General features: G+C 43.4%; 1 protein-coding gene across 8 annotated transcripts in view; it reads left to right on the top strand.

Annotated features, from left to right (window-relative positions):
* Window positions 1-17224, top strand: part of CLYBL (citramalyl-CoA lyase) — a 255557-nt gene that overhangs the window by 128035 nt on the left and 110298 nt on the right. For all 8 annotated transcript variants that reach the window (XR_003434655.1, XR_003434656.1, XM_027115903.1 and 5 more), the window contains exon 2: window positions 11694-11880. Coding sequence is in view for 6 of the 8 variants with exons in the window: in XM_027115903.1 (XP_026971704.1) it covers window positions 11694-11880 (187 nt within the window). In the remaining 2 variants the exon portion in view is untranslated. The remainder of the gene's footprint in view (window positions 1-11693; window positions 11881-17224) is intronic.

The raw sequence follows: 17224 nt of genomic DNA, 5'->3' as shown, positions 1-17224 counted from the left end.
TTACGTGTATTTTACCACAGTAAAAAAAAATATTTAACCAGCAGAGGTGTAAAATGATAGAATACAGATCAGCTCAAGGTGGGAAATACTGATCTTGAAGGTTTAACACGATCCATAGATTGTTTCATCATTGCTCAAATAAGGCCGTTATAAACCTTCACCCAGCGTTTCGGATCTCCAGCCCCTTTCCATGGCCACCTTCACTCACTATATCATGCCTCTTTTCCTGGAATGTCCAAAACCCTGGTGTAAAGAGTGCAAAGGGCTGTGCATAAGCACATGGCCAACTAGGCACCTTCGTGCCCCGCTGGTGGCAAAATAAGTTAGTACAACCCTTTGTGAAGACAGTCTGGGGAGGTCTGTGAAGAGCGTAACCATGATCACGCCCACTCTCCCTTTTAGCCCTCTGAGGACACAGGCTAATGGACACATGTGGCCCTCTCTCCTTAAACGCTTGCCAGCCCACCGCCCATCTAGCCCTGAGTCCATCCTTTCCTTCATTCCTCTCTCGGGTCCAGTCCCTGTATGTGCTGGGCAGCATGGTGCTGAGAGCTACACATACACCCGTGTTGGGTCAGGATGGGGAGATGCAGTGCAGAGGTGTGTGGAGAGCACGCATCTAGGCACTGATATGTGTTAACTATCTAGTAAGTAATGTATAGGCATTGTCTTCATCAGGGTTCTCCAGAGAAACAGAACCAATAAGGTATGTCTGCGTGTGTGTGTGTGTGCGTGTGTGTGAGATATGTATAAGAGATGTAGTATAAGGACAATAAGACCCACATGATTATGGAGGCCGACAAGTCCCGAGAGCTGCACTCAGGAAGCTGGGGACCCAGGAGAGCCATTGGTGTAAGTTCCAGTCCAAAGGCTGGCAAGCTTGAGAACCAGGAAGAACCAATGTTTCAGTTCAAGTCTCAAGGCGGGAAAATCTGGAAGGCTATCAGGCAGGAGGAGTTCCTTTTTTACTCAGGGGAGTATTGGCCTACTTGGTATCTTCCACTGATTGGATGAGGCCCACCCACGTTAGGGAAGGCAGTCTCCTTTACTCAGTCTGCTGATTCATATGTTAATCTCATCCAGATGTATCTTCACAGACACACCTAGAATAATGTTTTACCAAATATCTGGGCACCTTGTGGCCTGGTCAAGTTGGCACGTAAAATTAATCATCATGGTATTATGTACTAAAATGATTTAGAATTAATTGTGCTGCCTAAATCATTATTGTAGTTAACAATTGCTTTTCAAATCAGTTTTGAATTTAAGAGTGACATTATGAAAAGTCCTGAATCAAATTCTTTTTTTTTTTTTTTTTTTTTGCAGTACGCGGGCCTCTCACTGTGGTGGCCTCTCCCATTGCGGAGCACAGGCTCCGGACGCGCAGGCTCAGCGGCCCTGGCTCACAGGCCCAGCCGCTCCGCGGCATGTGGGATCTTCCCGGACCGGGGCATGAACCCGTGTCCCCCGCATCGGCAGGCGGACTCTCAACCACTGCGCCACCAGGGAAGCCCCTGAATCAAGTTCTTTTCTGCACTTGGTTAAGTCTGGACTGCCATTTAGATAATTCAAAAAAAGTATTAGGCCCAGTACATTTTTGTTTATGGAGTGATAGCGTGAATGTGACAAGTGGAACAACTTGGAAGTTCCTTGGCCTTCCCTGTTTCCATTTGAGCCCTCCAGCATATGGTGCTGGCTGAGGGTCATCCACGGGTGAGGCAAGAGCATCTCAGAGCCAAGTATCAGCGTCAAGGCTAAGATGTGGAGTCCTCAGTTAGGGTCCCTGGACTTTGTACAGCATATACCACCTGGCCTTGGCTTCAGAGAGCTCTGCTGCTTGTGAAGAGAGATCAGCTGAGGCCTCCACCCTCAGTCCTACCTGCCTTCCCAAGCCCTGGATTTGGATGTTTGCCTGGGCTCTCTGGAAAGCTTCTTGTCTATCTGCATTGGTTGTAACTTGGGTGGAACCCTGCACTGGGGCCCTCTGGAGCCTCAGCTGCCTGGGCCAGAGGAGAGGAGTAGAATCTGGGCAGGTAGCTTGAGGGCAGGGGAACCAGCCCAGCTGAGCATCTGCCCCCACAGGGCATGGACAGCATTGAATCACCGGGGGTGTGTGGCAAACTCAGACTTGTATGTTGGCTACTTGGGGTTTATGGCTGAGGAGCAGAAGTTTTTAAGCAGTGGGAGTGCTCCCAGGTGCTGTAGCAGCCAGTGTGATGCTGACCACCACAAGAGCCAGGCCAGGCAGCAGGATCCTGATAAGCAAACCCAGGCATCCTCCCACGGGGGGATCCATAGGGGCCTGGGAGGGAGCTGGAGCGTGCTGCATTGGCCATGCAGGTGCCCAGCCCTCGCCCCTGCGAACCTGACCTCAGGCTTAGGAGAGCAGGTCTAACTCCAGCCCCTGCTGGTGCCTGCTGGCTGCCTCACCAGAGGTGGTGCAGGTCCTCAGTGCCTGGTGCTGTGAGGCCCTGGGAAAGGGTACCTCTTACTTAAGGTGGGAGGAGAGGGAGACCCGGAGGAGAATCCACTTCAGCCCCCTGAGAACAGGGCTAGGTTCCCTCTCACTGAATATGACAGAAGTTCTCCTAATGCCAAGTTCCTGTAGCCCTTGCTTCCTAGGGAGGCGGCTGTGTGACCCCACATGGTGGTTCCCAGGACACGGGAAGCACTTGGTCTTCAGTGGCCGATCCATAGCCCAAGCCCCCTGTGCTCCCCACTCCATGTGGTCATGTTCTACCCACCTCTGCACGGACTCTGGCCCCTCAGTGCCTCAGCCACCTGACAAGGGCTGAGTGGTCACCGCCTGAGAATTGCAGGGACTTCGTTTATCTTTGTGCTTTTCCCAAGGATCTGACCCCCTAGTGATCACTTGTTACCTAGTGAAAACTAGAATCAGATCTGGGGTTGAAAGCAGCATCTAGCCAACACGCCCTGGTTCCTGACCTGTGTGTGCTGACATAAAATCCTCCCTTCCCCAACTTACCAATGTATATATTTTTAAAATTTTATTTATTTTTGGCTGCATTGGATCTTTGTTGCTGCGCACGGGCTTTCTCTAGTTGCAGCGAGCGGGGGCTACTCTTTGTCGCGGTGCGCGGGCTTCTCACTGCGGTGGCTTCTCTTGTTGCGGAGCACGGGCTCTAGGCGTGTGGGCTTCAATAGTTGTGGCACGTGGGCGCAGTAGTTGTGGCTTGCGGGCTCTAGAGCTCAGGCTCAGTAGTTGTGGCGCACGGGCTTAGTTGCTCCACGGCATGTGGGGTCTTCCCGGACCAGGGATCGAACCCGTGTCCCCTGCATTGGCAGGTGGATTCTTAACCACTGTGCCACCATGGAAGTCCCTCACCAATGTATTTTGAAAAGCCTGTCAGATTTTCTAACAAGAACTAAATATGAGTTAATGTTAAAACCCAATTGCTGGGCTTCCCTGGTGGCATAGTGGTTGAGAGTCCACCTGCCGATGCAGGGGACATGGGTTCGTGCCCCAGTCCGGGAAGATCCCACATGCCGCGGAGCGGCTGGGCCTGTGAGCCAGGGCCGCTGAGCCTGCGCGTCCGGAGCCTGTGCTCCGCAACGGGAGAGACCACAACGGTGAGAGGCCCGTGTAACGCAAAAAAAAAAACCCAATTGCTATTTTTAAAACTCCAATTACTATATAAACACATTTCACCTAAACAAAAGTAGATTTGTTAAGTAAGCCAACCGTGAGTTGGGTCAGCATTTGTAAAAGTGTCTGATATACAGGGCTTTTCCTGGAATATGAATTCATTAGAACTTCAAAAGCAAAACAGCATGAGGTTGGACACTTTACTGGAGCACTGGAGAGTTCTCAGCCAACGAGAGGCTAGATGGATTGATATTTGTTAAATTGGGATTCTGTTTGTACTGCCTTCAATTTAGTCCTTTCTCAGGATTTGGTGGTTCCCCTTCAAATCTAGTTTGTTGACTGTTTTAATCATAAAAGATTTTGTCAAATGCTTTTTTCTACATCTACTGAGATGATCATGTGGTTTTTGTGAAAGCTGTAAATTTAAGTTACACTGGCTCCACCTAAGGGGAAATGTGACTTTTTGGAAAATACATAAATGGGTAAGATTCAGCAGTGTAATACCCGAATCTGAGGCACCAGTACTGGCTTCAGCAAAACTCCTCTAATGCAACTATTTTGTTACCTCAGGGCTCACTGGTCATGAGAAACTAAGTTGGGGAAGGGTAGAGCATTTTCTAGCCCTGGAGCTATTGGGTTGGCCAAAAAGTTTGTTTGGGTTTCTCCATAACATCTTACGAAAAACCTGAACTAACTTTTTGGCTAACCCAATATATCCCTCACTGCAAAAGACAAATAGAAAGTTCCTAAAGAGTGGGAGCCAGGCAGAATATTCCCCAGTTTCATCACTCATGCTTTCCCCCCACAAGCTTCTCTCAGCATCTGACGAGCCTAGTCCCTGCTACTGGCAGGGACTTCCTTTATTTCACATGCCCTGTCCTTGCTCACTCTGCCTCCTGGGAGCTTGAGGTTTGGACCCTCAAGCAGTTGGAAATTAGCAGACTTCCTTCTATTCACTATGGACTTGATCTAAGAATCTAGTTTGAACTGCAGGCTCAGCAAGGACTTCTTGGTGATCACCCTCTCCCCGGCCCCCCACTTCCAAACCCTGCCATGATGGCTACTGATTCAGTGGGTGGGCATGTACAGCATCATGGTTTCCAAGCAAGGAAAACTGCCATTCCTCTCAAAGTTATCGTTCCCAGTCACTTCATTAGTGGGAAGTTGCATAATTGGTACCCAGCTCCCCTGCCTAAATATGGTAGGATTACGTGCTGGCAACTTTTAAAGTCCAGCAATCCCAGATCCTTTCTAGGACCAGTAAGACACTTTGGTGGTACTTTGAAACCATGGTGCTGAGGTTCTCATCCTTGGCTGCACCTTGGAGTCTCCCTTGAAGCTTTAAAGAAACACTGTTGCCTGCGACTCACCACAAGGCTCTGATTTAATTGGGCTGGAGTGTGGCCTGAGGTTTTTTTCTTTTTCTAAGTTCTCCAGGTGATTGTAATGTGCAGCCAAAGTAGAGACCTCTGTACTAGCTATCAGCTAAGTAAAGAAACCACTAGCTTGGGTGAGAAGTCACATGTCAAATGGCAGATCCTCAGATGGACATTAGCTTAATTATTGCTGCTATGTCAAATATTGTTAGCAGTTTGTCATTTTTTTATCAGAAAGACTTTTCCTTAAACATGGATTTTTTCCCCAAGTTTGCTGCATTTTTAGTTACGACTTTATTATTACTTTCGTATCATCTACTTATATATAATAGTAACATATGACTCACTTAAGAGAAGTTTTCGTTGGAGCAAAATTTCCTGCATTAGGGCAATGGCTACACATTGGGATCATCTAGTACAGTGGTCCTTCAACTTGGCTATACATCTGAATCACCTAGGGGGCTTTTAAGTTCCAGAGCCTCAGCCTTGCCCCAGGCCAATGACTTCAGAATTTCTGTGACTGAGCTTTAGCGTCAGCATATTTGAAAGCTCCCCAGGTGATTCCACTATGCCCCGGAGTTTGAGTCAGCCTAGAACAGCATTCTCAAACTTTCATGAGATAAGCGTCCCCTGGAGATTTGTTAATATGCAGCTTCTGATTCAGTGGGAGCCTTAGACTCTGCATTTCTAACAACTTCCCACATGGTGATGGTAGTTGCTCCCATGAGACATGGGAGAGTCTCACATGAGAACAGATAAGAGACCAGCATAGCTGGTCTATAGCAACACCTCACTTAAGTGGCAAGAACCTAGAGAGCTAAAAAAAAGAAAAAAAATTATATACTGAGCCTGGGCTCTATTGCCAGTGAATTTAATTTGATTGCGCTGGGTGGGGTCCAGAATTGACAAGTTTTTAAAGCTCCCCAGGTGGTGGTGATATTGAATCCCAGGTGGAGAACCCCAGCAGTATTAGGGACTAGCTCTGCCTCTTGTGGTATAAATGGTTAATAAATGGTATCAGGTGGAGGAGGAAAGAGAGAAGACCCAAACAAGGCCAGTAGGGACCCCCCTCCAGCCAGAAGAACCCCTGGACCTGCCAAGGGATGTCTTATCTAAAAAAATTCCCTCTGTAGAGAGAACTCACCATAAGGCTACCAGATTTTTTTCAACTCATCTTACGCCCCTGTTTTGCATATTGTTTGAATATATTTACATGTTGACTATCAAGAGGCCCTAACTCCAAATATGTAAGATAAAATAAAATAAGTTAGATCTTGCACCTACTGCAATTGTATTCATACGCAGTAGTCAGTGCTGAACACAACTCAAGTAGGGAACAGATTTTGAAACAGCCGGAGATGGGGGAAGGAGAGGACACGCCAGCAGTACGGGAGGAGGGAGGTTTGGGGAAGCCACGACGGGCTCCTGCCATCTGCCCAGTGACAGCCCCCTCTGGGACCTCAGAGTCTGCAACAGGACCTGAAGCCCAAACCCCCTCTACACCTTTCTCCTCCTTATTATTCCAAACAGTCTTGCTGCCTTTGATCTTTCTCCCTGAAGCTTCATTCTGTACAGACCTTTAGCCTTCCTGAGCTGCTTGCAGGCCATCCTCTGGGTGTTCCTCCCTGGACCTTCTGGACTTGACCTGTATCTTTTGGGCCGCCTCCCTGCAGTGCTCAGCACAGTGCCGGTCAGTGCAATCTCATGCGGTTGGTTGTACGGGGTGTGCCCTGATCAGGGTGCCTACAGAAGCCACGCGTGGGGCTGAGCTTCAGCTCTCCTCTACGCATCAAAGTTGCCGCCTCAGGAGCAGGCGGCACCTCTTTGCCCTTCCACCTGCTGGCAGGCTCGAGGGGACACCTTTTTCTAATTTGCACAAAGGGACCTGCCAGGTGTGCTAGTGGAGACCCTGCGCAGGTCACCCAGTGCATGCTTCCTCAGTACTCACTGAATGTATGAACAAGAGAACAAAGTGGAGGCAGTGAGGATAAATAAGAGGTTTCCACAGTCATCTCAGTAAAGGTGAACGAGGCCCCAAACTAGGACGTCATCTGTATTTACAGGAAGGAGGAGATAAACAAAGGAGAAGCAACAGGCCATGGGTTGGGTTAAAGCTTCCAGGATGGCAAAGGAGAGAGGGAATAAAAATGACCTCCTACCTGTAATCACCACTAAAACTTGACTCTTGCCCAAGAAGTATAAGGATAGTGTGGTTGCAGATCAGTCTTACATACCCACTTCTGGACAGCTGGCGTTGGTTGGGTAACGAGGTAACAGGAATTCTGTGCTCTTGTCTGCAAGACCCTGTGGTAAGCAACGTGGGGGAGACGTAAGACTTCCCCTCCCTCGGTTGCTTGTGATCTAGTTGAGGGCACTTGTGTCCAACAAGATTCCTGATGCTTGTCTACACGGACCAGCATCGCATGTGGGTGACAGGTGTCAGATGATCATAGTAGCTATGGACGTACATACTGCTTTACTGCCTGTGGTGAGCTCTCCCCTGTATGAGACAGCTATTATGTTGCTTCTCACCTAAGAGGAAGTTGACATTTCTTGCTTGCTTCTCACCCCATCTTCTGACTGCCAGTCACAATATTGGCATGAACCACATAAAATTAGCATTTTTGTAGGCCAAAATGGTTAGATATCAGCAATTTCATATAGGTGGTTCTTATTCTCTCCACCATATTATGCTGCCACTTGAGACCTTTCAAGTGATTTTATTGGTTTGTTTTAAGCCTGTTATAAAAGGATTTTTTTAAAAAGAGTGATGCTTCTTCTGGTAAATGTGCAAAATAGGAAAAAACTGTGCAGAAGCAGAAAAATCTTTTATTTGTTTATTTATTTTTGGCTGCGTTGGGTCTTTGTTGCTGTGCATGGGCTTCTCAATGCGGTAGCTTCTCTTGTTGCAGAGCACAGGCTCTAGGCACGTGGGCTTCAGTAGTTGTGGCTTGTGGGCTCTAGAGCGCAGTCTCAGTAGTTGTGGTGCATGGGCTTAGTTGCTCCGCAGCATGTGGGATCTTCCCAGACCAGGGCTCAAGCCTGTGTCCCCTGCGTTGGCAGGCAGATTCTTAACCACTGCTGCACCAGGGAAGTCCCTGGAAGCAGAAAAGTCTTAATCCCAAATTCTAAAATTCAGAGGCATCCCTAATCACATTTTGATGTATTTCCTTCCAGATATTTTTCTTTGTATTTTTTATAAAGTTGAGATGTTATTGCATATGTAATGTTATATCCTCTGTTTAAAAATAACAATCTTCACTTCACATTAAATATTTTTATAAACACAATTTTTAATGATGGCATAATATTCCATTGAATGTAGGTACTGTAATTTATCCTACTGTTGGACCTAAAGGTTGTTTTCAGTTCTTAATATTATATATATGTAGTTTTATTCCTGTTCATTTTCTTAAGATAGATTCCTGTCTTAATCCATTTGGGCTGCTACTGTAACAGAATAGCATAGACTGGGTGGCTTATAAACAACAGAAATTTATTTCTCACAGTTCTGGAGGCCGGGGAGTCCAAGATCAATGCTCTGGAAGATTCAGTGTCTGATAATAATGTACTTCCTGGTTCATAAATGTCAGCCTTTTCACTGAGTCCTCCCATGGCAGAAGGGGCTAGGGAGCTCTCTAGTGTCTCTTTTTTAAATTTTTTTTGCGATACGTGGGCCTCTCACTGTTGCGGCCTCTCCCGTTGCGGAGCGCAGGCTCAGCAGCCATGGCTCACGGGCCCAGCCACTCCTCAGCATGTGGGATCTTCCCGGACTGGGGCACGAACCCACGTCCCCTGCGTTGGCAGGAGGACTCCCAACCACTGCTCCACCAGGGAAGCCCTCTGGTGTCTCTTTTATAAGGGCATTATTCTCCTAGGTTCTGCCCTCGTGACTTAGTCACCTCCCAGATGCCCCACCTCCAAATACCATCATACTGGGGATTATGTTTCAACATATGAATTTTGGGGAGTACACATTTAATCTATAGCAGTTCCCAAAAGGAATGGGGTCAAATTACTTGAAATTACTGGGTCAAAAAGCAGGAAACTTTTTTAAGTGTCTTGATTTGTAGCATCCATTGGCTTTCCAGAATGCATGTGCCCCTTGATTAACTTTAGCCATGATGGCAGAGCCAGTCCTTTGCTGGTTCTGGTTTGGTTACCAGTGATAAATGCTGTTTTTAAAGATGAGAAAGTCTAAAGATGAATGGTCAAAAAAGACTCCGCAGTTAGGTAGACATTGAACTAAGCTAGAAAGATCTGTAAGTTTCAAATAAACCTAGGGGAAATACTTTTCGAGCAGAAGCAAAGGTACAATGGAAACAATACAGCATATGTGGACAGTCATAATCTAATTTTCCCAGGGTAGATAGTTGCAACATGGGAATAGTGGGATATAAATTGAGAAAAGGGCTCTCAGCTGAGACTACATTACCTACATTCAATGTAGGTAGATATCTATCTATCCTGTAGATAATGGGGAGCTGTTGACAATTTTTGAGCAGGGGATTATAAGAGGAAAATAATGTTTCAGTGATTATAGGAGACTTTATCTGGGAAGCCAGAAACATCTTTACGAGTGGCAGAAGATTTTTTAAATGATCATCTGTTTTAGAAAATTACACATCATATATAAACATCCTAGGAATGATTTGCTCTAGTGCTTAGCATGTGACAGTGGTATGACCTGTCAGCCATGTCTGAGTGGCTCAGGCTTTGAGATTCAGGTGGTGTGGCTTGGAGATCACAGTGGCTGGATCCAAATTGGCAGTCAGAAGCTATTTCTCATGGAGGAAATCTCCATGAGAATTTTCATGAAATGAAGGTCTCTTTGGCTTTTACATGTGCAGTTACAGCAAATCCTCATGAGGAGTGATTTTGCCTTAAGCATTTCTTGGTAAATAAAAATTTCATCTCTTTTAATTGAATTTTTACGATTTTAAAGGAAATGCATATGTTGCAAATTCTGGTTTCCAGTACGAATAAGTAAAATATGGTTGTTGCTATTACATCATTATATTTTCTCTTTTTTAAGATAAATCAGATATTTTTAATCAGTATAAAACGATGACAGATACTTTGGGAATTCTTCAATTATCTGTCCATACTATATTTAATATCAATATTAGATAAATGTCTTGTAATATATGTACACTTTTAAAACCCATCTATATGTCACCATATCTCACATAGCACAATGCTTATGTTATGGAAAAATAAGACTTCGACTCACGTTTTAGATTTAATTAAGGTTAGTTTCAAGAAAGAATGAGGGGGCCCTTAACAAAATTGATAGGCCACCAAAAAGACGCTGATTTTTTCTTGAGATACATTGTCACAAGACACACTGATCATGGCAAAATGTTAACAACTGTGTAAAATATTTGATGGCATTAACGTAGGATAACTACTAAATGTCAAGAGCTTTCATGAAGAATACAGCTGGCATATTTTTGAAAGGATGGTGCTGTTTACCCCGGGGGAGTAGAACAGTAGGGTGTTATCCAGTTTGCTGGGGCTTTCACCTTTCTTTAACTGGGATTTTCATGACGTACAGCTCCATCTGTTATGGACAGGGCTGGTTTCATGGATGTGTGACCTGCACAGTCACGGATGGCCCTATGCTTAGAAGGGTCTGGTGCTTTGTGTGATGTTTTTCTGTTGCCATCTTGAAATTCCCTATAAATTTTGAACAAGGGCTCTGCACTTTTATTTTGCACAGGTGATTCAAATTATGTAACTGGTGTTGATTGTGAAAGCTGATTTCATCTTCCTTTGCCATGTGTTATGGGCTAAAACATGGTTTTCACGGGACCAAACTATGGACCAGTTTAGAGGAGAGGGCTGCAGTGGGCCAAGGGAGCTTCTGGCCAACTCCTCTTATTTCCACAGGAGGCTAAACTTAGTACAATAGGAGAAGCGGGGAGAGAGCAGAGTTTACGAGCAGGCAGGGCTACTGACAGCTAGAGTTTCTCCATTAAGAACAGCAGCAGTGGCTGCCATTCCCGCTACACCCACCTACCACCTCAAGCTGATAACCCCCAGGCTCCGGCTGAGCGCTTCATGTGCATTATTTCCTTTAACTTAATTTTCTCAGCAACCTGCAACATGAGTATTATTTTTACAGATGAAGAATCTGAAGTTTCCAGCAATCAAGTTGCCCATAATTACAGAGCTAATAATGGTCTTTGCTGACTTAAGAAGTAGCCAGCCATCCTTGTCTGTTGTTAAAATTGAACTTGAATCACTTATTTGTCTACTTAAAAAGATTCATTGTCAGGGAGAGAGCCATAGACTTTGTTTACATAGATTGTTCATTTTCTACTTTTTACTTTCATATAATTGTAGATAGTATTGTTCTTTAGGACCTTTTAGATGTAAATTTCTTTACTTTTTTCTCCATGGATGCTATCTGGACAGCATACTAATGCTGGAAGTGTTTTTCCAAGAAGAGATAGCTACACCTTCCTTCTTTTCTCAGAAGATTGTGTCAGTAAACAGTATTATATATTTTTTAAACCTCAGCCAAAATGACATTCTGTTGCTTGATTATTTCTGTTATTATTGTTTTCCTAGTTGTTATGTGTGATTATGTTCTAAGTTAAAAAAATTATCCATGTTTTCTATTTTAATTTTGTATTAAAATAAAGTTTTTCAAAAATTTGTAAGTGAATTCTATTCTTGACTCATTCTAATTATGTCTTCTGCAGGAAAGCATCTCTGGCAGCTGATGTGTCCAGACTTGGGTACAGTTCCTCACCCAATCACAAATACATTCCGCGAAGGGCCGTGCTCTATGTTCCTGGAAATGATGAAAAGAAGATTAAGAAGATTCCCTCTCTGAATGTGGATTGTGCAGTACTCGACTGTGAGGATGGTGTGGCTGTGAACAAAAAGGTAATGGCATGATTTTTCCTTATGATGGAAAAAAGAAATGAATTGAAATTTGGTGCTCTCCTGGTAGCACTGCTCACTATTTGGAAAGAGTCTACTGTACTCACCTTTTTCTGATTATCGACGTGTTCTTGACCAGCCCTTGTGTGGGTTCTGAATATGTATGTTTCTTTTCTCCAAGAGACAGGAAGAATCCAGCCAAGATATATTTAAAATCATGGCCTTCAGTATATGTGACTATGTGTGTGTATAGATAAAGAGATACACACTTAAAAAAAAAAGAGAGAGAGATAGACACTCAGTCCATTTTGGCTGTGATATTTGCTGGTTTGAGTAAATGACTTAATCCTAGAATTGTGGTGTAAATTTTTCAGACCAGTAAGATGGAATTAGGAATTTATCTCTTTTTTTTACTGCCAGGTATATTGTGTAGTGGCCTTATCTCTTCTGGGACAAGTGCCAATAAAAGAAAAGATAGACGTCAATGGATGAGTCACCATTTTCCCTCCTTAATTAAAGAGAAACTACACGCAGAACCTTAAGGTTACAGCTTTTGGCTGATTTTCTCATGGCCTGATCAGAGAAATGAGTTGCAGAAAATACCCAATTTGTAAATAGGTACAAAAGGTTCTTACTGGCTGGTAGCATAGTGGGTGCTTTTTGTTTCATTTTGATTTGCCTAACTTCTTTTTCTAGGTTTTTATAATGAACAAAGATTTGTTCAATAATTGGGTGAAATACATAAATTATTTTAACAATAACTGATGTTTGCATGGAACTTTTAAAATTAAACACATGCTTTCCCTCAACCTTCATCTATCCAGTCCCTAGACAATGAGGTTGGCCTGGGAATGGATTGTGGGACTGGTGGCACAGAAGGAGCTGGCCATCTGGATTTGTATCTATTTGGATAGTTTCTTTTCCTAGGTGACCTGAAATAGCGTGGTTGTCCTATACAACTTTCTTGATTAATTGCTTTTCTTAGAGATTCTAGCAAACAAATATTTGCCTTATTTTTTTAAGTTAATTTACAGCATCTTTCTAATGGTCAAAGCAAGGCTTTACAAGTGTTTGGGAAAGGATTAGAATAAACATGTGGAATTTAAAGCGTCTACTCAATATCTTTGGCATGCACCAAGGAAAATGCAATTAATCTTCTTTCTCGCAGAGATTAAGGTAAATAGGGCTTTTCTTGAAGGACATAATATGATTCCAGTATGCTCCCTTCCGAAACTCATGTAGTGCACTCTAAGATTAGATACTAAGTTGTAATTCTAGTTCTGTGTGACCCAGGGCAATTCACTTTACTTCTTTGCCTCAATTTTTTATCTGTACTGTGGGATGACAAAATCTTCTTTTGTCAGGGATAGGGATTATTACAAGGAATAAGCTTGATAAAATGCCTGGGAGTAGCTTGATTTCCTATAGGAAATAGATTAGATAAGTCCTGTGGTAATCATGATTAGAGGGGAATTTACTTTAGCTTGTAGCACAGTGAGCCATTAGGTGCCCTGATAAACTTCTAACTGTATTTCTTCACAAACCTTGAGGCTATCTTCCTATTCCCACCTGAGGATGTTTCCTGCTACCCAGATGAGTTCGAAGTATGGTTCATTCCTACCTCATATTTCCTGTTTATCTGTGTTCTGAAGCCCATCCTTAAACCCGGAGCCACTACTGAGGAGGAACCTAAGGAGGGGCAGGGGAGAGAAAAGTTTATGATGGGCAAGTTGTGCCCGCCATCTTGGCATCTATGTCCAGACAGTCAGAGCGCTGCAGTTCTCTCTCTCTTTTTTTAAATTAATTTCTTTATTTATTTTTATTTATTTATTTATTTGGCTGCGTCAGGTCGTAGTTGTGGCACACGAGATCTTTCATTGCAATGCGTGGGCTCCTCTCTAGTTGTGGTGCACGAGCTCTGTAGTTTGCGGCACGCGAGCTCAATAGTTGTGGCACGTGGGCTTAGTTGCCCCATGGCATGTGGGATCTTAGTTCCCCGACCAGGGGTCGAACCGGCGTCCCCTGCATTGCAAGATGGATTCTTAACCACTGCGTTAATTGCCAGACACACTGTTTTATATATGCTGAACTTGGAGTCAACCAAATTTCCCTTTCTTGTCCACAGAGAGTTCTGGCAAGCCAGGCTAGTACTTATAAAACACTTTTTCCCCTAATTTTTTCTCATATATTTCATTTCATAGCCCTAGCCTGTCAATGTCTTTTTGGATTTTGATTTCATCATCCAACATTTATACCATCTGAGAATTTGACCAGCACACTAGAAAAATTTAACAAGTTTCTGATAGAAATGTTGAAGAGAAAAAAAAAAAAAAGAAATGTTGAAGAGGTTGGAGCCAAGTGCTGTGCAAGCATGCCACTAGAAACTTCTGTTCGAGTTCATTTAACAAACATTTATATAATGGTGACTAAATGCCAGGCACTGTTCTAAGGGCTTTAATTTGTATAACAACCAAGTAAGTAGTACTCCTTCTACAGATAAGGAAACAAGCATGGAGAGGTCAAGTTCATGAAGCAATTCTGTGAATATGGTTATTCAGTCACCTAGCTCTCCTAAAATCCAGTCTTTTCATAAGAATAGTATAAGAGATTTTATTTAATGCCATTTCAAAATGAAGACACCTTCCTGATTTACATGGCCTAGCAATACCTTCTCTCTCCACATACTCCACCTTGCCAGAAAAATGAGGTTAGTTAGATGAGACTTGATCTTGAAGAACCCTAGTCAGTACTACCTAGTTGTTACCACCTTTGCTTTGAAGTGCTAGAGAGACGAAAATGGTAATAGCTACCATCTACCGAGAGTTTTCTGTGTAAGAGGTGCTATAATAAATGCTTTAACTATTTCATTTACTCCTTATAGCAAAGTTTTGTCCAGGATCCAGGGTCATTAAATGGCAGATTTGAACCTCTTAGAATTTTTGCCAGGAATCAGCCTCAAGTTTACCTGCTGGCATATTCCATACATAACTCACCTTTTCCTCCTTTCTCAGAAAGTTAGTGCCTTGGCTTCTCTTTATCTTTTGTCACCTTTGTATACTCCGTAGTTTCTCAAAGATTACGGACAGGAGTGCCGGGTTCACATTTGCAGATTCTTTCAGTGTCTTGGGATTTTAATGGGACTTCAATTCATTTGAAATGTCCAGATAAGTCTGAAACTTCTCACATAGCTCATATTATTTTTCCTTTCTTAAAGTCACCTCTTAATCATATTTTTGTTTGAATATTATTCCTCTTGATGGAGGAGATAGAATAGAGACCATTTTCAGTGAGTTTATTTCTTACCGTGTTAAAACTGTCATTTCAAATGATCTAGTTATGGTTTTGCTAAACTAAACTATTATTGCCTAATTCAACTTTCTTGGCATTATTAAAACTTAGTCACTTCATTTTAGATATTTCATTTCTTTTTTAGTAATTGACTAATTCCATATTTCATTTGACTGACTCTGTGGAGTATGGGCTTGTAATGAAAACAAGAGGAGCTTCCACAGAGCAGTTTATAAGTATATAACACCTTCCAGCAGGCTCTAATCCTGTTTTGTTAATCCAATTTGTGTTTAAGCAGCTCCTTCATGTCAAGGATGGCGCTACCAGCTCACCTTTCCAAACATGGATGATGAAAAAAACATCTCCATTACCCTCCTATCATCTCCTTTTCATTGTTAAATGCATGAGGAGATACAGGGCTGTCTAAGCCACTGCTTGGCTGGGACACAGTGAAAATAAGCCAAGTAATGCACAGATTTCTGGTGAAATCTCCATGACACGGGATGAGGCCAAGAAGGTAGGAGTAAAATAGATAGAGGCAGGGTTCCAGAGCTGCTATTTTAGTTGAGTATTTAAATTTATTTAATATTTAAGTTTAAATATGTAAATTTTAAAATACTCAATATTTAACTAAATATTGAGTACCTACTCAACCAGGCACCATGGCAAGCAGGAGGAGGACAAAGATGGCTGCATGGTCCCCAACAGAGGAGTCAAAGTGTAGTGGAGAGACAGGCAAAAAAAATAAATTGTAATCTAACAGGATAGGTCTGTAAGAATGCATACTTTTTATTATCATTTGGTTCTACGTTTTTTTTTATTTTTTTTGTTTTGCTGTACACGGGCCTCTGACTGTTGTGGCCTCTCCCGTTGCGGAGCACAGGCTCCGGACGCGCAGGCTCAGCGGCCATGGCTCACGGGCCCAGCCGCTCCGCGGCATGTGGGATCTTCCCGGACCGGGGCACGAACCCGTGTCCCCTGCGTCGGCAGGCGGACTCCCAACCACTGCGCCACCAGGGAAGCCCTCTAAGTGTATATGAGGTTTTTAATTTATTCTTTTGTTGCTGACCTCAAGCTTGGTTGCATGATGGTTAGGGAATGTGATCTGAATGATGCTGATTTTTGGAAACTTATTGAGTTCTGCTTTATGGCCTATTACATGAGCCATTTTTGTAAATGTTTCATGTATACTTAATAAGAATGTATATTGTCTGTTTACTAGATGCAGAGTTCTATGTATTTTCCGTTAGACCAAGCCTGTTAATTATATTGTTCCAATATCTAAATCTTTAATGATTTTCATCTGCTTGATATATTAATAATTAAGAGCCTAGTTGAAAGTTACCCTCCAGTGGAGAATTTGCCAGTTTCTCCCTGTAGTTCTGTCAATTTTTGCTGCTGATAGTTTGAGCCTATGTTATTAGGTGTATACAAATTTAAAATTATTATATCCTCCTCGTATATTGAATTATCTATTATTATGCACTGACCCTGTTCATCCCCTGTAATGCTTTTTTCTTTATTTTTTAATTATTTTTAACAACACTGCTTTGTTTTGATTATATTTCAGTCTTTTTTTAAATAAATTTATTTATTTATTTTTAGCTGCATTGGGTCTTCGTTGCTGCACGCAGGCTTTCTCTAGTTGCGGAGAGCGAGGGCTACTCCTCGTTGCAGTGTGTGGGCTTCTCATTGTAGTGGCTTCTCTTGTTGTGGAGCACGGACTCTAGGCATGCGGGCTTCAGTAGTTGTGACACGTGGGCTCCGTAGTTGTGGCGCAGGGGCTTAGTTGCTCCATGGCATGTGAGATCTTCCAGGACCAGGGCTCGAACCCGTGTCCCCTGCATTGGCGGGCGGATTCTTTACCACTGCGCCACCAGGGAAGCCCGCTTTTTTCTTTAAAGTTTATGTGATCTGATAAGAACACACCAGGTTTCTTTCTTTTTTTTTTGGCTGCGTTGGGTCTTTGTTGCTGCGCATGGGCTTTCTCTAGTTGCGGCGAGCGGGGGCTACTCTTGGTTGCCGTGTGGGCTTCTCATTGTGGTGGCTTCTCTTGTTG

Source organism: Aethalodelphis obliquidens, unplaced genomic scaffold (genome assembly GCF_003676395.1).
Source record: "Aethalodelphis obliquidens isolate GAN/ISIS:26980383/991018 unplaced genomic scaffold, ASM367639v1 scaffold15, whole genome shotgun sequence".
NCBI classification, from domain to species: domain Eukaryota; kingdom Metazoa; phylum Chordata; class Mammalia; order Artiodactyla; family Delphinidae; genus Aethalodelphis; species Aethalodelphis obliquidens.
This window is presented reverse-complemented; position numbering and strand designations above follow the sequence as displayed.